General features: G+C 36.6%; 8 protein-coding genes and 11 long non-coding RNA genes across 19 annotated transcripts; 10 read left to right on the top strand and 9 right to left on the bottom strand.

Moving 5' to 3' along the window:
* Nucleotides 1-26: 26 nt before the first annotated feature.
* On the bottom strand, nucleotides 27-761 carry pet117 (Pet117 cytochrome c oxidase assemby protein). Its single transcript, NM_001355829.2, has 2 exons — nucleotides 594-761; nucleotides 27-540 (listed from the first exon to the last, which is right to left on the bottom strand). Exons 1-2 carry the CDS (start codon nucleotides 687-689, stop codon nucleotides 370-372), a joined length of 267 nt encoding a protein of 88 aa, NP_001343085.1. The 5' UTR covers nucleotides 690-761; the 3' UTR covers nucleotides 27-369.
* On the top strand, nucleotides 63-637 carry SPOM_SPNCRNA.1646. The gene has a single exon (NR_150542.1). It is a non-coding gene; the product is annotated as a non-coding RNA (long non-coding RNA).
* A 146-nt stretch (nucleotides 762-907) lies between the features above and the next one.
* On the bottom strand, nucleotides 908-4,267 carry uba1 (ubiquitin-activating enzyme E1). The gene is made up of 3 exons (NM_001355828.2): nucleotides 4,243-4,267; nucleotides 4,120-4,184; nucleotides 908-4,011 (listed from the first exon to the last, which is right to left on the bottom strand). The coding sequence occupies exons 1-3, from the start codon at nucleotides 4,246-4,248 to the stop codon at nucleotides 1,044-1,046; spliced, it is 3,039 nt and encodes a 1,012-aa protein (NP_001342779.1). The 5' UTR covers nucleotides 4,249-4,267; the 3' UTR covers nucleotides 908-1,043.
* On the top strand, nucleotides 1,654-2,098 carry SPOM_SPNCRNA.6332. Its single transcript, NR_195682.1, has one exon. It is a non-coding gene; the product is annotated as a non-coding RNA (long non-coding RNA).
* On the top strand, nucleotides 2,231-3,466 carry SPOM_SPNCRNA.6331. Its single transcript, NR_195681.1, has one exon. It is a non-coding gene; the product is annotated as a non-coding RNA (long non-coding RNA).
* On the top strand, nucleotides 3,572-3,925 carry SPOM_SPNCRNA.6330. The gene has a single exon (NR_195680.1). It is a non-coding gene; the product is annotated as a non-coding RNA (long non-coding RNA).
* Nucleotides 4,268-4,590: 323 nt separating the features above from the next.
* Nucleotides 4,591-5,402, bottom strand: SPOM_SPNCRNA.6329. Its single transcript, NR_195679.1, has one exon. It is a non-coding gene; the product is annotated as a non-coding RNA (long non-coding RNA).
* On the top strand, nucleotides 4,627-6,039 carry mtr3 (exosome complex component mtr3). The gene is made up of 2 exons (NM_001022539.3): nucleotides 4,627-4,780; nucleotides 4,819-6,039. Exons 1-2 carry the CDS (start codon nucleotides 4,666-4,668, stop codon nucleotides 5,475-5,477), a joined length of 774 nt encoding a protein of 257 aa, NP_596618.1. The 5' UTR covers nucleotides 4,627-4,665; the 3' UTR covers nucleotides 5,478-6,039.
* SPOM_SPNCRNA.6328 lies at nucleotides 5,565-5,890 on the bottom strand. Its single transcript, NR_195678.1, has one exon. It is a non-coding gene; the product is annotated as a non-coding RNA (long non-coding RNA).
* On the top strand, nucleotides 6,009-7,409 carry ubc8 (ubiquitin conjugating enzyme Ubc8). The gene has a single exon (NM_001022538.3). The coding sequence runs from the start codon at nucleotides 6,378-6,380 to the stop codon at nucleotides 6,930-6,932; it is 555 nt and encodes a 184-aa protein (NP_596617.1). The 5' UTR covers nucleotides 6,009-6,377; the 3' UTR covers nucleotides 6,933-7,409.
* Nucleotides 7,217-9,094, bottom strand: gfh1 (gamma tubulin complex GCP4 subunit Gfh1). Its single transcript, NM_001022537.3, has one exon. It carries the CDS (start codon nucleotides 9,009-9,011, stop codon nucleotides 7,278-7,280), a length of 1,734 nt encoding a protein of 577 aa, NP_596616.1. The 5' UTR covers nucleotides 9,012-9,094; the 3' UTR covers nucleotides 7,217-7,277.
* SPOM_SPNCRNA.6327 lies at nucleotides 8,214-8,518 on the top strand. Its single transcript, NR_195677.1, has one exon. It is a non-coding gene; the product is annotated as a non-coding RNA (long non-coding RNA).
* Nucleotides 9,095-9,217: 123 nt separating the features above from the next.
* On the bottom strand, nucleotides 9,218-9,747 carry sap10 (splicing factor 3B). The gene is made up of 3 exons (NM_001022536.3): nucleotides 9,721-9,747; nucleotides 9,576-9,658; nucleotides 9,218-9,520 (listed from the first exon to the last, which is right to left on the bottom strand). Exons 1-3 carry the CDS (start codon nucleotides 9,721-9,723, stop codon nucleotides 9,349-9,351), a joined length of 258 nt encoding a protein of 85 aa, NP_596615.1. The 5' UTR covers nucleotides 9,724-9,747; the 3' UTR covers nucleotides 9,218-9,348.
* Nucleotides 9,263-9,850, top strand: SPOM_SPNCRNA.6326. Its single transcript, NR_195676.1, has one exon. It is a non-coding gene; the product is annotated as a non-coding RNA (long non-coding RNA).
* Nucleotides 9,851-9,886: 36 nt separating this feature from the next.
* Nucleotides 9,887-12,846, top strand: mcm6 (MCM complex subunit Mcm6). The gene has a single exon (NM_001022535.3). The coding sequence runs from the start codon at nucleotides 9,948-9,950 to the stop codon at nucleotides 12,624-12,626; it is 2,679 nt and encodes an 892-aa protein (NP_596614.1). The 5' UTR covers nucleotides 9,887-9,947; the 3' UTR covers nucleotides 12,627-12,846.
* Nucleotides 12,847-13,023: 177 nt separating this feature from the next.
* Nucleotides 13,024-17,819, top strand: gea1 (guanyl-nucleotide exchange factor). The gene has a single exon (NM_001022534.3). It carries the CDS (start codon nucleotides 13,104-13,106, stop codon nucleotides 17,490-17,492), a length of 4,389 nt encoding a protein of 1,462 aa, NP_596613.1. The 5' UTR covers nucleotides 13,024-13,103; the 3' UTR covers nucleotides 17,493-17,819.
* On the bottom strand, nucleotides 13,596-13,979 carry SPOM_SPNCRNA.6325. Its single transcript, NR_195675.1, has one exon. It is a non-coding gene; the product is annotated as a non-coding RNA (long non-coding RNA).
* Nucleotides 14,099-14,397, bottom strand: SPOM_SPNCRNA.6324. The gene has a single exon (NR_195674.1). It is a non-coding gene; the product is annotated as a non-coding RNA (long non-coding RNA).
* On the bottom strand, nucleotides 15,354-17,648 carry SPOM_SPNCRNA.6323. Its single transcript, NR_195673.1, has one exon. It is a non-coding gene; the product is annotated as a non-coding RNA (long non-coding RNA).
* Nucleotides 17,820-17,932: the final 113 nt, after the last annotated feature.

The following is a 17,932-nucleotide window of genomic DNA, read 5'->3' as shown; positions in this document are numbered from 1 at the left end:
ACTATGACAAGTTTATATTACTAATAACCGGATAAAGTAAATTTCATTAATATATAGCATAATGTAAATTGATTTATATTTCCTTTTTGAGTAATGTTAACAAAAAACTAGCTCTTTTGCCTATAACCCTCTAAGATTAACACACCCTGTTATGCCGTTTTCTAGATGTAGTTACTTCTTTTTTATTTAACCGAGCTGAATTTCTCAATATTAAATCCTTAAAATCTGGCAAAGATGAAAAAAATATTAATGTATAGTAAAGGTAAATAAGTTGCTCTGGATAAATTGGCTGAACACTGGAAGTCCGAGGCTATAGGTTTCAAGCTGTCTATAATTTCGATTCGTCCAATCTGTGTTAAAAACTTGGTTTTAGTCGTTCACTGTTGTTTGCGTTGTCTGTCGGAGACCCTTTTCGTCCTCTTCAACAGGTAGCTGGCTTTCGTAAAATTTTCGTAACTCTTGTTGTCGCTTTAGGTCTTCAAACCTTTCTTTTTTAATTCTTTTCCTTTCATCATCTTTTTGAACTCCCGCCGACATTTTCTATACTTACATTAGCTATGGTGCATATTTTCTTTAATATAAGTAAATATTACCTCTCGTTCAATAATCTGATTATTATGTACGAAATAAACCATGTAAACACTAAAGACACCGGCCCCGACGATACAAAGTTTTGAGGCAGTAGACATTGGCAATAATTCTAGTTAAATTTAATATAATGTATACGATAGACTTTTGTAGCCGAGTAAAGATATACTCTTAGGTAAATTAGGAGGTTAGCAGTCGAAACTTACGTAAATGCCAATCGCCGACGTTAAAAAAATTGCTCAAAAAAACAACAATTTTACTACATGTCAAAATACTTTTTAAAATATAACAGATCTTAGTTCATAAAAATTAGAAAGAGTATAGGAAAAATAATAAATTATTCATACATGCCTATTAATGTTTTTTAAAGACTGCTAATACTAATTTAGTAAATTTATTAGAGCCATTGGCATTAAATGTTGCAAATTCCAGGAATTAACCGGTTCTCAAAGGTATTACAACTTGATACAAATAAATGGAACTTCAACGTCTTCACCGTTGGCATCATCACAGCAAATTTCAAGCACCAAGTGTTTCCGGAAAGGTTCTAGTTTTTTCTTAGTAATTTGCTCAACCAATTCAGAAATTTTGAGAGGCAACCTTTCAGCAAGTTTCTTAGGTGGTTGGAAATTAGCATACAAAAGAGAAACTCCAGATGAAAGCATGGTCACTTCCAACCCCTCTTCTTTTTGGAAATAATCAATAAGCTCTTGAAGTGTGCAGTCCGGGAGATTGTAGCGATCCCAGATTTTGTCGATTTCTTTACCATTGACTTTCATTTTCGGAGAAGCAATAGGATCAGAAAATGTAAAGAGCCCTATAGCAAGGTTGAAAAATCCATTTTTATATTCCTCGATCTTCTTTTTGCCATCAACAAGTTTAACAAGCTCAAGACATACAAGTCCTGAAACGACAGCAGTTGATGTACACATGGCTGGTACAATTTTACCGGCAACAAACTTCGTCTTAAACCTATCCGCAGGTGTGATGTCGTAATTCATGGCACGCAAATTTGATGCAGCCGTTATAAAGTCAATGTGATGATTAGAGTCATCGTCCTTTTCAAATTCTGCCGGAGTTAGTCTAAAACCCACAAGAGAGGATGGAGGTGGTAGACTGTCAGCAATCGATTTCAGTTCTTGTTTATCTTTATTAGCAGCGGTTTCGGGAGCTTCTTCATTTTCATTGACTTGAATTTTAATACCAGACTTGGGAGCAAAGGGAGGAGGATTGTAGCCAGCAAGAACGCGTTCGTAAATAGCTGGGTCTGTCTCACTCTTAAGGCCGTAGTTGAATGCATAAAGACTGGCTGCTGCAACTATGAAGTCAAAATGCTCACGGTTGTGAATATCAAAAGATAATGGAGTAGGGGCACGCTTAGGACCAGACCAAAACGGTTGGCCAGTGGAGGTTACAGAATCCTTAGGGAAATTGAAAAGTAATTGCTGAATGTTGTTGTTAAAGAACTTATCAAACTGCAAACGGGCCCACATAATACATTCCTCAAATGAAAGAGGCTTCTCCGTAACAAGATAATCTCTAATATTTTCTAAAACTTCACGGGGGTTACTACTCGTTTTCAATGAAGTTTCCAAAAAGTTAGGAGAACTAAGGTACATATTAACGTTATCGATAGGCTGTTTAAACAAGCCTTCAAAGAGATCGCGAGCCCATGCAATGGTGTGCTCAATACGGTTAGGAAAGTTCTTCAAAGTACAGATAGGAAATGACTTTTCAGGAGGGTCTTGGGATGATCCGTACGACTCTGTAAGATGAGGTACAACAACTTGCGTATTACCCTTAGTACCCAAAGTACCAGACTCTAATAATGGCTTTTCGAAAAATACACAACGGCGGTCAACATACATTCGAGCTTCGACGTTATCCAAAGCATTCGTGACTAAAGATAACTTTTCAAAGAATTCATCGCCAAATATGCCTTCGCTTTCTGGTCCAACACGTTCTTGATATGAAGTTATTTTACCAGTCAATGAAGGATTCATGATTGAAACAGCGGTAGAAGCACATTCGGACTTCAGCTTTCCGACGTCACGAGGACGAAAGAGAAATTGACGATTCAAATTCGATTTTTCAATGGAGTCCATATCAGTAACAGAAATATGACCACTTTCACCAGTAGCGACACCCATCATAGCCCAGTTTTTCAGCATTTCACATCCAATAGCGCCAGCACCAACCAAAAACGTACTCAAAGAAGCTATTTTCTCTTGAAATTCCGAACCGAAAACAGCGATTTGCCCATCGTATCGACAGCCACGAGGTTTACAAGTTTCTTCACTGATCGTTACAGAAGATGGCAAGCTTTCTAAGGAGTCAAAATAGAAGTATTGCTTCAATGGGTAAAATTTACTGGTGGTAGCTTTCAACACTTCCTGTGCTACAGCACCGCCCAAAAACGCGGACATTGCAACCAAATCACCTCTTGCCTGGTATGAAATTTCCTTAATTAGTTTTTCATCGAGTTCAACATCAAATTGAAGTGTGCTTGCAATTTTCTTACAAAATTCGAAAAATTCAGCTGCATCAATGTCGTTACGGGGTCGAGGCAATGAACCTTCATGCGCATCGGCAAATGCTGAAAGGGCCTGGAAAGCAATGTGGTATTGTGGAGGTCTCATCATTTTACCAAAGTCAGGATATACATATTCAGGGTCCTTGAGCGATTCGCGGAGAGATTTGAAAGATATTTTGGTTGGAACTTTAACTTGGGTAAAGACACCATTGTAACCGGCACTTCCTAAATCTTTAACAGATCCGATAGAAAAGGTATATGGACCTTTCACTTCAACTTTACGAGGAGTGCCATCATTTAAACCAGGCATACCCTTCACTTCGGTAAATTTAACAAAATCACCATTCTCCAATCCATGACGAGTTTCTTCAAGCATGGTAACAACTCCATCATCAGTAATTGAAGCGATCATTCCAGTTAAAGGTTCATTTCCATCAGTGTCAGTACAAATAAAGTTCTCACCAAAATCACAAAATATCGATCCAAAAAGACCACGGCTGTCAGCAGCAATATAAGCAATATGGTTTTTGTGTGTAAAGTCGTTAATTTCTAGCTGTTTCGTAAGAGAAGTTTCTGTGACAACCACGCATTTGAAGTTTTTTAGATACTCTGTTGAAAGTTCATCAACTACAGAAACAGGCACATATTGATTAAGCTCTGCTAACTTTGATACCGTTACTTTTGCACGAGGAACACCAATATCGTCTTCTGTAAGAAAATATTGTGATGATAAGTCCTCAATGCGTGTAGGTTGAGGATCGTAAAGAGTAACGCTTTTTACACCTGCTAGACAAACGTTCTTTGCTATTTCAACGCCTAAACCTTTGCAGCCAATGATTAAGACATTCGACTGACTCATTTGTTTCATAGCCTCATGGCCTAAAACATAACTTTAGATAAATTAGCAAGCGCTCAGTACAAGAAAGAATATAAAAACATAAAGCTAAACCAAATCAACACCGGTAATAATGACTCTTCATGTTTCTAATAAAACTTACAGTTGTCTAGAGTAAAGCCCTTCATCGATAGTATTTTGATCCGTTTGATCAATGTTCATGTTATTCTTTTGCAATGTTAGTAAGAAGCGAAAAATACTTGAATCATTTAAACAAATTACATACACTCATTACGAAACGTGGTGTTGGCAGAGGAGAGTCATACGTAGGCTATAATATAGTGTTTTTATATGTTCAAATAGCGAGCTCTTTCGTTACACATGCTTAACAATTTATTACTCATTAAATTTAAGAGCGCGCACTTGAAGTATGCTGGCTGGATAAAAAAAAATTTTGCACCATTATTCTAAAAGCATTTTTATTTTCCAGCTTACTGATTGAAACGCTTAGTCATTACAAAAATCTTTTAGATGCGATAAAATTGCTTTCTATATGTCATATATACACCGAATCAAACAATATCGTTATATATATTAAGGCATGCAAACGCGTCATCCCAAAACGCGAAGCCACCACTGAAAATCCAGGCTGCTTCTGTATTGTTTTCTTAACGGTACATCAAGGTTAAAACAAATACTCTATAAATCGATGTCAGATAGAAAGAGAGTGTATGGACCGAGTGTATCCGTTCCCCCTTATTTTGAAGAGCCAGAACAACCTGTTTTCACGCGGACTCGTGATGTTGACAGATGTCGAAAAATATGTAAGATACCGATTATTAACATTTTCACTGACAATTAGATCTAAAATTAGGGTGGGCTACTAAAGCTGTCGGTAGCAGTTATTTTGAATCAGAAAAAATAAAAATTGCATGCACAGTCTCTGGTCCTCGACCTAGTAAGACTTTTGCTTTTCGTTCATCAGCAAAGTTGAATTGTGAATTTAGATTATCCCCATTTTCTACTTCTGTTCGTCAGGGACATGTACAAACCGTCGAAGAAAAAAGCTATTCCCAAATGATTGAAGCAGCAATTTCTCCAAGTATATTACTGCATTTGTATCCGAAAAGTTCTATAGACGTTTATATTCAAGTGATTGAAAGTGACGGTGCATTAGCAACATTGGCTGCTGCTATAAGTTGCGCATCAAGTGCAATAGCTGATGCTAACATCGACTGCATAGATTTGGTGACGGGCTCGAGTGTATTATTTAATCCCAATACGGATGAATATTGGATTGATCCTGATTATGTGGATGAGCGTGCAAGGGCTGCTAAAGGTTCTGTAGTTATGGGGTACATGGCTTCTCTTGGTCACGTTACTCAAGTATGGGAAAGAGGCACTTGCTCTCCGAGTCGCCTTTCGTTTTTGACGGAAAAATGCATAAAGAATGCCAAAGATACTCGGTTAGTAATTAATCATGCACTGCTACTAGAGAAGTCGAAATCCGAAGATCCTTAGATATTGGAATTCTACCTCTATAATAATATTCTGTTGATGGCTAATATTTATACCAATTTTACAAATTACATAATCAAATTTATTTCTTTTTAAAATTCTCTTCTATTAGTTGGCAATGCTCAAGTTTTGCCTTTTTTTCCTTAACACACATTTGAAGGGAGACGCTATCTTTTCTCGACAAACAAGCAGATGACTTCCCTAAGTAGATTTTCTTCTTTGAAATCAGCTTGGCCATCCGCAAGTTACGTTTGTTATGAAAAATACGAGTAAATATTAAATTAAAGATCTTAGTTTTTATCACTCGCGAATATATTCAGTAGCCAAACGATTAACTCTTTCCAATTTTTTCCAGTCTATTTATCGATTCCAATAGAACAAAACAAATGCTGAGATTTTATTAATACATATATTTGATACTAATTTATCAAGCTGCATTGAGACGAAAGCATCTTGGTAGTACTAGAATCATTGTTACTCACATACTGTTACCTGCTTCTTATAACCTCCAAATCAGCGAAATTCCGCGTCTTCATCATAGCCAAACTTATGCTCAATTGCCTCGTTTGTAAATTAAAATATATTTAACAATAAGAAGGACGATAAAGAGGGGATTCTTCTATACAATAAAATTGCTTTCATTTAAATTAGGTCATTGATGATTATTAGTTGTTGCTTTTAAAAATTTGATATATTCACGGACAATAGGATAGAACCATTTAAAACGGAAGCTAAGAATCTTTCCAAAAGTCCAAAATAATTTGATTTTATTGAAAATTACTCGAAAACTGCTGAATTTGCGAATTTGCCTTTATTGCAGCAAATTACCGTATTTGAATACTACACTAGCTTAAAATTATTGAGTTCTTTTTTAGTTTTGAAATAAAACTATAAAAAATCAAAATGTCGAGCCCAAGGCGCAGAATTGAGACGGACGTTATGAAGCTGCTGATGAGTGATTACGAGGTAACTCTTGTCAATGATAATATGCAAGAATTTTACGTTAGGTTCCATGGACCGTCTGAAACCCCTTACTCAGGTGGAATATGGAAAGTTCATGTTGAACTGCCAAGTGAGTATCCTTGGAAATCTCCAAGTATTGGATTTGTAAATCGTATATTTCATCCCAATATCGATGAGCTTAGTGGAAGTGTTTGCTTGGACGTGATAAATCAAACTTGGTCTCCAATGTTTGATATGATTAATATTTTTGAGGTTTTTCTTCCACAGCTACTCCGTTATCCTAATGCGTCGGACCCTCTAAATGGAGAGGCAGCAGCTCTATTATTGCGAGAGCCGAATACCTACTATGCCAAGGTTCGAGATTATATCGCTCGGTATGCTAATAAAGAAGACGCTGATATAACTTTGAACGACTCTTCAGATGATGACACCATGTCTTCTATTGACACTGAATCTGGCGATGAAATTGCTGGTCCAATGGACTCTGATTTTTAAATTTCGTTACGTTGCTTTGTTTGATATACATTGATTCTTTTTTGAATTCTCTTTATGGATACTGATTGTGGCATTCAATAAACCGATGGATAGCTAAATCTGTTACACTTTTTTTTCTATTGATGCATTGAATGATTCTTTTTGCATGCTGTCGCTTGCAAAACCCGTTTGAATTTGCTTTCAATCAGTAGTCGTGACAACGATATTTAATAGGTTTATTTTCTTGAAGCTTCAAGTTACTGCAGCATAATTTACGACTATAACTCCATGATGCATAGTTAATGAGAACTAATATTTAAATAAAATAGAAAAAAAATATTAAATAAATACATTGATCATATCTACCTATAAATTAAGCTGAACAATCAGCGCGTTAATTATTTCCCTATCATACGATGGATCATTTTCTTTCTGTCGTATGCATTCAATCGAATGAGATACGTGAGCAGCTAACTGACAGTCAACTTTCGAAACTTCTTGACTACGAAATAAAGAAAGCTCATGGTAAATCGAGTTTAAAGAAATGTGTAAATCATCATCGTAAAAAAACAACATTTTCTTAGCGTAAGTCAACGTTAAAGCATGCAATTGAGAACAGTCTTGCATACGTAACTTTTGTGTTCTATATAACTCAGTAAGAGATTCCCGTAATTTACAATATGACGGCTTTATAACACATTCGTAGGCATAATATTGTAAAGATGATAAGAACCATAAAGTCACCCACAATTGAGTCCATGGTTGAGAAATACCTTTGGCAGTATACTCCTTTCTTTCGTAAAAAAGGGATTTGATTTTAGTTATACTTAAGTGTAAAGAACCTAGTAGTATCCATAAATCGGAATACACATTTAAAGCATTTTTATCCATAAACAAATTGAACGGCCATTTTAAACACAATAACAGTTGCATATTGAGTCCCTCTACATCGATTTTACGATTCTCAGAGCGAATCATTTCATCTTCTTCATCAAAGATACTTACAAGTTTTAGAAAAGATACACATTCTCCATATTCAGTAGCGAGATCAAGTAAAGAAATAGTTTTCCTTAAAACAACGGGTAAAATATCATCAATTACTACCCCTTGAACGTCATTTGAACTGCAATATTCACCACGAACGTCTCTGAACATTTCAGATAATGTTGGAAGAAACTCAACATTTTCAAGTAACATCACCATCTCTAGCATTTTTACCAAATCGAAAATCTGATGAAACGAAGCTAATTGAAATATTATTTTTTCTGATACCAGAGTGAACATTTCATCTGCTAATTTTGTCACTGAAGATTTCGTTAAAGGCAAAGGCATTTCATATACCAGTCTGTAGAAACATCTAAGAATTTCACAGAAAGCGTCTGTGAAACATTTTTTTGCATTGAGCATACACGTTCGTATTGAAACTAAGCAATTAACGATGTCTTGGGTCAAAAAAGGGACATTATTGCTACAAGATACAAAATCTTTAGTATCACCGCATAAAAACGAACATTTGAAGCTGTCATCGCCGGAATCATTTACCAAATACTGCACTAATTCGTCAAGCCAAGTCTTCTGAAAAGCACATTCACACTCTAAAACCAGCTTTTTAAAATTCAAATGAGTAGAGCCCATATACATATTATGCAGCTTTTGAAACGTAGAAGCTACACTCAAGCATTGAGAAATATTACCTTGAAGTACTAGCAGACTAGATAAAGTTTCTTTCCAATCTGCTAAATGCGCTTCTAATTGCGCCAAGGATACGAATTTTCCGGAACCTACAAAATAAGGATCGCTGGATATAATCATCCGCTCTAAATTAGCTAGACTTTCATCATAAAGAAATAATTTTTTCGAAAGCAGAAGTCTAAGAGCTTTAAGAAGAAACTGGTTTTGCTGAATCAAATCTTCATCAAAAATTTCAATATATCGTTCTATCCTTTTCCTTTTACTTGCCAAAGATACTATGTCATTAATTAATTCTCGTTCACCAGGGTGTAATGGTTGAACAGATGGATGCAGTAGTATTTGACCATTTTTCTCAATAAACAGGCCAGAAGTATTCCCTGCGAGCAACAAAATAATCTCATGCAACATATAATGTATTTATTGTTACAGAGTTTGCATGAAAATATTCAACATATAGCCAATTTAAGTAAACTACTCCAAAGGAGGCTTTCGTAGTAAATGAGATAAATAGCTAAAACTTATTCGTGTTACTTTGAAGGTAACGACTAGGGAATGTCTTGCGTTGTTACAATGAACAATAATCAATGTAGCATTGCATATAATTCAATTAATATATATATATATATATATATATATATATTATTTTGTAATAACCTAGTAGGTACTGTTTATCTTAAACAAACAAAGTCTCAGACGAGCGAAGGTTTAACGACATTAATTTTGGGCAACAGGTAAACACAACACTTTAAAATTGATTAGAAGGGGGAGGTGGTCCACATGGCATGATCATTTTTTCTAATAGGTTTTTGCGAACTTGGACTCTCGGTTCGCCGAGCGCCGTTGCCATATATGCGAGCAACGGTGGATGCCCCACTACAGAAGACAAAGTATCCCGGTGCTGATTTACCATCCATTCACTAGTTTATATGGTGAGCGAAAATTCATTTGTCAAATAAACCGATTAGTACTTACTATTTGGTGGTAAACGCATTACCGACACCAACATAACGCGCTTGTAACTGTTCTAGTTTTGCTTGAGAGCGCAACCTGTCTGCCTACAATCGTTAATAAATGAAAGAAGCATAGAATAGAGATAATTCAAGAATTTTTTTCTTACCATAGTATATATTGGAATATGTGGTATAATGTTCAGACTGGGTTTTTTTAACACATATTGTTAATTGAAACGAATAAGGTATAATACTGTAATTTGCAATTCTAAATTGCGATTTCTAGCGCACCAAAGCAACCACAGAAATAAACGTTTCAAAATAAACATTGCTATCCTTTGACCAAAAACCTGTAGTTGCAGTTTTTTGATAATAGGGAGCACTACACTTGAAGATGTCTTCTCTTGCATCTCAGGGTAATAATGCTTCAACTCCTGCATATCGTTATGGGTTTCAAACTTCAGAAGTTGGGGACAGGCCAACTGTAAGTATGCCTTCACAACCTGAGTCGAGTGCTATGCTCGAGGATGATGGAATGGTGAAAAGGAAACCTTTTGCTGCTATAGGAGAAGCCATACCAAAGGTAATTGATACAACCGGAGAATCAGTACGTGAAGCCTTTGAAGAGTTTTTATTGTCATTTTCTGATGACCGCGTTGCTGGAGGTGATGCTCTCCCTTCTGCATCACAAGAGAAATATTATGTTCAACAGATTCATGGATTGGCAATGTATGAGATTCATACCGTTTACGTTGATTATAAGCATTTAACCTCGTACAATGATGTGTTAGCTCTTGCGATAGTTGAGCAATATTATCGATTTTCTCCTTTCTTACTTCGAGCTTTACAAAAGTTGATTGAAAAGTTTGAACCAGAATATTATAGAAGTTCTCTTTCTCGTGAAAATGCTTCACTTTCACCGAACTTTAAAGCCAGTGACAAAACATTTGCTCTTGCATTTTACAATTTACCCTTTCGATCCACAATTCGGGACTTACGAACAGATCGTATCGGTAGACTCACGACTATTACAGGTACAGTTACTCGTACTTCTGAAGTACGCCCTGAATTAGCACAAGGTACTTTTATCTGTGAGGAATGCCACACTGTAGTTTCAAATGTTGAGCAAGCATTTCGCTATACTGAACCAACTCAATGCCCTAATGAACTTTGTGCTAATAAAAGAAGTTGGCGGCTCAATATTTCACAGTCTTCTTTTCAGGACTGGCAAAAGGTGCGCATTCAAGAAAATAGCAACGAGATTCCTACGGGTTCTATGCCACGAACTTTGGACGTAATTTTGCGCGGAGATATTGTTGAAAGGGCTAAGGCTGGTGACAAATGCGCATTTACGGGAATTCTTATTGCCGTTCCAGATGTCTCACAGCTAGGAATTCCTGGTGTAAAGCCAGAAGCTTATCGAGATTCTCGCAATTTTGGTGGTAGAGATGCAGATGGTGTGACAGGACTGAAGTCTTTAGGTGTACGTGATCTTACATATAAACTATCTTTTTTAGCTTGCATGGTTCAACCAGATGATGCAAATGATAAAAGCGGTGCGGATGTCAGAGGGGATGGTTCTCAAGGGATCGAAGAGCAAGATGAATTTTTGCAATCGCTTTCTCAAGAAGAAATTGATGATTTACGTGCGATGGTGCATTCAGATCATATTTATTCTCGTTTGACAAACTCACTGGCTCCCTCTGTTTATGGTCATGAAATAATTAAGAAGGGGATTCTTTTACAGTTAATGGGTGGTGTTCACAAGTTAACTCCTGAAGGTATAAATCTTCGTGGCGACCTGAACATTTGTATTGTCGGCGACCCCAGTACTTCGAAATCACAATTTCTTAAATACGTTTGCAATTTTCTTCCTCGTGCAATCTACACTTCTGGAAAGGCATCATCTGCGGCCGGTCTCACAGCTGCAGTTGTTAAGGACGAAGAAACTGGGGATTTTACTATAGAAGCAGGCGCTTTAATGTTGGCTGACAATGGAATATGTGCTATAGATGAATTCGATAAAATGGATCTGTCAGACCAAGTTGCTATTCATGAAGCAATGGAACAACAAACGATATCTATAGCAAAAGCTGGAATTCAAGCTACATTAAACGCACGGACATCTATCCTTGCTGCTGCAAATCCAATAGGTGGCCGCTATAACCGAAAAACAACTTTGCGGAATAACATCAATATGTCTGCTCCTATCATGTCACGGTTTGATTTATTCTTCGTTGTACTAGATGAGTGCAATGAATCAGTTGATAGACATTTAGCTAAGCATATTGTTGACATTCATCGTTTACGGGATGATGCCATGCAACCTGAATTTAGTACTGAGCAACTTCAACGATATATCAGATATGCAAGGACTTTCAAACCAAAGTTAAATACAGAATCTTGTGCCGAAATTGTTAAAAAGTACAAGCAATTGCGGATGGATGACGCGCAAGGTGCTGGTAAAAATTCATATCGTATTACCGTGCGACAACTGGAGTCAATGATTCGTCTATCAGAAGCCATTGCAAGAGCAAACTGTGTAGATGATATTACTCCTGCATTTGTCAACGAAGCATACTCTTTATTACGTCAATCAATTATCCATGTGGAAAGAGATGATATTGAGGTTGAAGAAGATGATGCAGAGGCCCAAGAACTTGAGAATGATAATACTAATACAACAAATGGCAATGATAATGTTTCTTCGGAAGAAGCTTTGCAGAAACCAAAAGTAAAAATTACTTACGACAAATATGTTTCGATTATGAACGGAATATTACAGGTTTTACGCCAGCGCTCTACTGAAGGTGTAGATGGAGTACCAGCGGGAGACCTAGTTCAGTCATATCTCGAGCTTAGGGAAGACCAATTCCATACCGAGGAAGACATCATCTATGAGGTTGGTCTTGTGCGTAAGGTATTAACCAGGCTTGTTCACGAATCGATCATCATGGAAATTCAAAATTTAACTGACAGCGCCGTGAGGCTTCCTTTTGAAGAACGCGTATTTTCAATACACCCTAACTGTGACATTGATGCTCTACTGAGCAATGGCGATGTTCCGAACTAAGGTTATAAAAGATTCGTAACGATCTCTTATAAGTTTTATCAGTGAGGCGTATTTTTGAAACAGACCTGACATTAATTGTTGAAGCACTACTTTAATTCACGAAATTGGTGTATTTTTTTTTTCCTCACTGCATACCGTAGAAACCCTGATTTGTTATTTTAATCTTTACACTCTTTTTTTGTACTTTTATTCACTAAATTTGATAATACTATTGGATCCTACCGAAAAATATATACTCATTTTCCTGATCTAGACATTTATCAGATTAATCTATGTTTATTTCAAACATATAACCCAGGTAAATTAGTATAGTGATACGTTAAGCAATGTTAATATGTTGAAGCATATCTGCTGAAATCCGTTCAACACCAAAGGAAGGGTGAGACTGTTCAGGACTAAACCTCTACGCTATTTACAATAGTAAACACCTCAAGTTACTTTTTATAAAGACTCTTGATTAGTAGCTACAGAAGGGCTATGGAAGTGCCTCGCGCATCTCCTAACCAAGAGCCGTTATGTTCGATTTCACCGTCCTCCTTGGTGATCAATGAAATTATAACTGTCGTGACGGCAATTAGAAAAACCACGAGATGGAGGAATTCTGGTGTTGCATCCATTTTAGGAGTCTCAACACTTAAAGACGAATTTCTGGCTGATGGTTTAGAAAGCCGATGGAAAACAAATGGCGAAAAAAGCAGTAGTATCCGATATCCATTGGTTATGGAGTTTTCACAGTTAAAAGAAGATTTGACGAACCGTGCTAGCTTAAATGGATACGATAGTTTAAAGCTTCTCTCTCCGTTTTTGAGGACAATCAAGTCCCCACGAATGACAGGTTATATAACTAGCTTATGTTTATCAGCTATACTCAAATTCTTTTCTTTTCGAATCATTTCTGAAGAATCACCCAATTTAGCACTGTCAATGCGTAATCTATCGTTTGCTATTACTCAATGCCGTTTTGAGAGCTTCGATGCTTCACAGGATGAGGCTGTATTGTTGCGAGTTTCTAGGCTAATGGAAGAATTGTTAAGAGGTCCTGGAAAAGCTGTTTTGAGTGATGATTCTATTTGCGAAATTGTTGAAACAGGGCTCAGTATGTGTTGCCAGTCTAGGCTTTCCCAAGTTTTACGCTATAGTGCTGAATTATCGATGACATCTATCCTTGAAAAGATATTTGAACGCTTGAAGTACATTGATGTGAAAACGGATAGTGAAGATTTTTGGGACGCATCCGAAGAACACTCTATCAAAGGAGAGGAGTTCCATTACAAAAAAATCACCGAAGGCGATGAGATTTCAAATGAAATCGATCCCTTCGGTATTGGTTCTATTCGCGAAGTTTTTCGTGTACTAGTTTCCTTTATTGACTTTGGCAAGCAAAAGTTTTCTGATAATATTAAAGCCATGGCATTGAGATTTATAAACACAGCCTTAGAGGTCTCTGGTTCACATATTAGCGATTTTCCTTCGCTTCGAGTACTCATCACTGATACTTTATGCAAATCACTTCTACAGCTCATTCGTAGTGATCATACAGCTTTGCTGACAAATTCCTTGCTTGTAATGACTACTTTACTTCAAGCAATGCCCGGCTCTCTTAAATTGCAGCAAGAGTTATTTATCTCTTATTTAATATCTTGTCTCCATATACCTTCAACCACACCTCGTGAACGTAATGTTGAAACATCTTTGCACAAGGTAGTTTCTTCGTTAGACCTGAGTGAGGAGATTAGTCCAGATCGTGCCACACCAACTTCGTTTACTGAGAGAAAAAGATTTGCTTTCGACACGAGAAATAGACCTCCTGAAGTTCGTGAGCTTATCGTTGAATGTCTCGGATCTTTATCCCGCATCCCTTATTTTTTGATAGACTTGTATGTCAATTATGATTGTGACCCTCAAATGTCAGACCTTGCCATTGATCTGCTGAAAGTTTTGACAAGAAATTGCCTTGTTGACTCTGCTCGCTATTCAACTGCTAATGTACCACCACTTTGCCTCGACGCTCTTTTAAATTTCATTTACTATTTTCATGAGCATTTACAACCTTGTTATAATGACCCCAATAATACTTTCAAAGATGATGTCGCTAAGACATTAATCGAATCAAAAAAGAGAAAAGCAATTATTATTGAAGGTGCCGAGTTATTTAATGAATCCCCTTCAGATGGTATTGCCTTTTTAACTCAGCATTCTATCATCAAGCAATCCGACAATCCTACTTGTATTGTTGAATTCTTCCATTCTACTAATCGTCTTAGCAAGCGAGTTTTAGGAGAGTTTCTGACCAAAGGTTCCAATTCTCATATTTTAAATGCTTTTATAAGTGCATTCGATTTTAAAGGAAAGAGAATTGATGAAGCGTTACGACTTTTACTTCAGTCGTTTCGTTTACCTGGAGAATCTCAATTGATAGAAAGAGTTTTAGAAACATTTTCTCATTATTACATGAGTGCGAATCCTGATTCCATGTCCTCAAAAGATGCCGCGTTTGTCCTTTCCTACTCAATAATTATGCTAAATACCGACCAGCATAACCCAAACATCAAATCTCAACGTCGAATGACTTTAGATGATTTTTGCCGTAACGTACGCGGTGTAAATGATGGGCAGGATTTTGATCGAAATTTTTTGTCTGAAATTTACAAAGCAATAAAAGAAAATGAAATAATTGTTGCCGAAGAGCATGACACTGAGCTTTCATTTTTATATATTTGGTCAAAGTTACAGCAGAGCGTGAAAATAACTGAGCCATTCAAGCGTTCGAGTTCTAACGTGCATGATAAAATTGTTTTTCTTGAAGTTTGGAAATCGATAATGGCCGCTTTAATATACGTGTTTTCTACTGCGACAGAAGATACTGTATTCTATAGGGTTGTCAATGGAATTCAGCAAGCTACGGAAGTGGCTGCAGCATATGAATTGAACGAACCGGTTGATTATGCTATTGAGCGCTTTTGTCAATTTACTGCGCTCGATCCTTCTTCTGTGCCAGGTACTCAATTAAATACTGCTATTAAAGTGGAAGACCGTATTATTACAGTTAGTGAATTAAGTGTACGTTTTGGAAGGGATTTTCGTGCTCAATTGGCTCTTCTGGTTCTCTTTTGGATAAGTAGTAAGTTTGGTAATATCATAGACGCAAGCTGGCCCTTGTTGGTTCAGCTCACCATTTGTCTAGCCCGAAATAACCTAATTGATAATTCGTTTTTACCTGGTTTCAAGCTGTTTGGGTATCAATGGTTTCCATTTCCTGAACCTCCGTTGAATTCTGGGAAACCCGCGTTAAGCAAAGAAGGAGGTTTATTGTCAGCATTATCTTCATATTTATCAAGTTATGCAAATGATGAACCTCCTTGTCCAACAGATGAAGAAATTCAACATACTTTATGTACTATTGATTGCATCTCTTCTGCTAAAATTGACAATTTCTTAACTAAATTGGTCGATCTCAAGCAACCCGGATTAAACAAACTTCTGGACTCTCTTCTTAGTCTATCAAATCCGTCGACTAGCCTTCTGACTGATGAAAACACAGTGGATGATAACAAAGTTTCGTCTGTAGAAGCACTCAGTAACATCCAGTCTGCAATAGTAGCTGATCTGCTGACATCGTTATTTTTGGGAACTAGAGAATCACTCAACAAATTGGAAAGAAGAACCCAAATTTTGTCATATCTTCTATTTCAAATTGAACAATCTGGGGATGAGAAAGTTATCAACCAACTCTCTCTATATATCTTCGAGATGTTCATGGATGACGACTTGAAGTTAAGCGAGAACTCAGAAGACTGGGGTTTATTCAGTAAGCTGTGCAATCTTTTGAACGATAAAAATATTGTTGTCAGAAATCAGAGCTTATCACTTTTTCATCAGTTGGTAAACAAGTACCCCTTTCTACTTGAAAGTTGGATAGGACTCCAGCTTGTCCAATCCGCTGTTAATACAAATACAGCAGATATTGATGATTTATATAGGCTGCTTAGCAAAATCCCTACTAATTTACTTGATCTTCCAATGTTTCAAGTATATTTAGGTTGCGTTGATACGCTAATTCAGACTATTGTGAAACAAATCGCGCAGATTTTGTCAAAGCAAAAAAAGGGAGCTTCAAAAGGGCTTCCGTTTGATAAGTCTATACTTGATAACCATAGTGCAGAATTGAACGATGCATTTAATTTATTTTTAAAAGCAGCAGTTGAGTACAAGGTTGACTCCAATGAAAGTTCTGAACATTTTCAAGATACAAGATGGAAAATTATTTACGATCATGTTTGTAAGCTTTGCCTCTCGCGAAGTCGTTCTTTAAGAGCAGCATCTTTGTCATGTTTGCAGCGAATAGTCGTGGAACAGTTAGATCAGCCTCACGAAGTTAGTTATACTATGGCTCTCTTCCACCTGGTGCTTCTTCCAACTATGGAAAACATGATCACTGTTTTAACCGAGAAACCAGAGCATAAAATATTCGGTCTAGCGCAAGCCCAAATGTTTAATATAATTTGCAAAACTGTGCTGATTGATATGAATGTGTTGTCAGCCCAAAAGGAGATGCTGCATACATTATGGCTAAAGTTAATGGACGTGGCCATAAAATTAAGTTCAATCCATGGTTCAGAGTCTATGGCTGAGGTAATGGAATCTATCAAGAATGTTTTTATGATTTTACACGGTGCTGGAGCACTCGCAGGACCCACTATTGAGGTCGATCCAGAAATTCCTGATCATCTGATAAAAACTTGGAATACTACATGGAATAACCTTTTCATATACTATCCAGAATTATCAAATGACTTAAATATCAACAACGAAGCCGAAATGAAGAAAGAAAACCTAAAAAATCCCTCACAAACGACTACTGTTTAGTTTTATCCTCTTCAATTTTTCTCATTCTTTATGGATTTAAAGGGACTATCATTTTTCCATATATGCTCATTGAAGCCTAGACTATCAAAAAGTATAGGGCGATTAGAAAGCCTGACAACTAAGTGCATACAGCAATTCTGTTACTGCTACCAAAATTTTTTAGTTTGATACAGTATCTTATACTCACCTAAGTGAGATATTCAAGGTTACGCAGCGAAATATATCTAAAACTAAACGTCACAAATCGAAAATGCATCGATTCTTTCTCTCTTTATTATATTAAGATATATAATTTTTTACAAGATACAAAAATCTAATTGGAAATGTAATCGAAATTAAACTGATTGTAAACATTCAATAATTTTCTCTAAATATTGTGATGCTGCCTCCGCATTTTCTATCATGAGTTAAGAACTATCTAACGGCCAAAATATTTGGAT

This window comes from Schizosaccharomyces pombe, assembly GCF_000002945.2.
Source record: "Schizosaccharomyces pombe strain 972h- genome assembly, chromosome: II".
NCBI classification, from domain to species: domain Eukaryota; kingdom Fungi; phylum Ascomycota; class Schizosaccharomycetes; order Schizosaccharomycetales; family Schizosaccharomycetaceae; genus Schizosaccharomyces; species Schizosaccharomyces pombe.
This window is presented reverse-complemented; position numbering and strand designations above follow the sequence as displayed.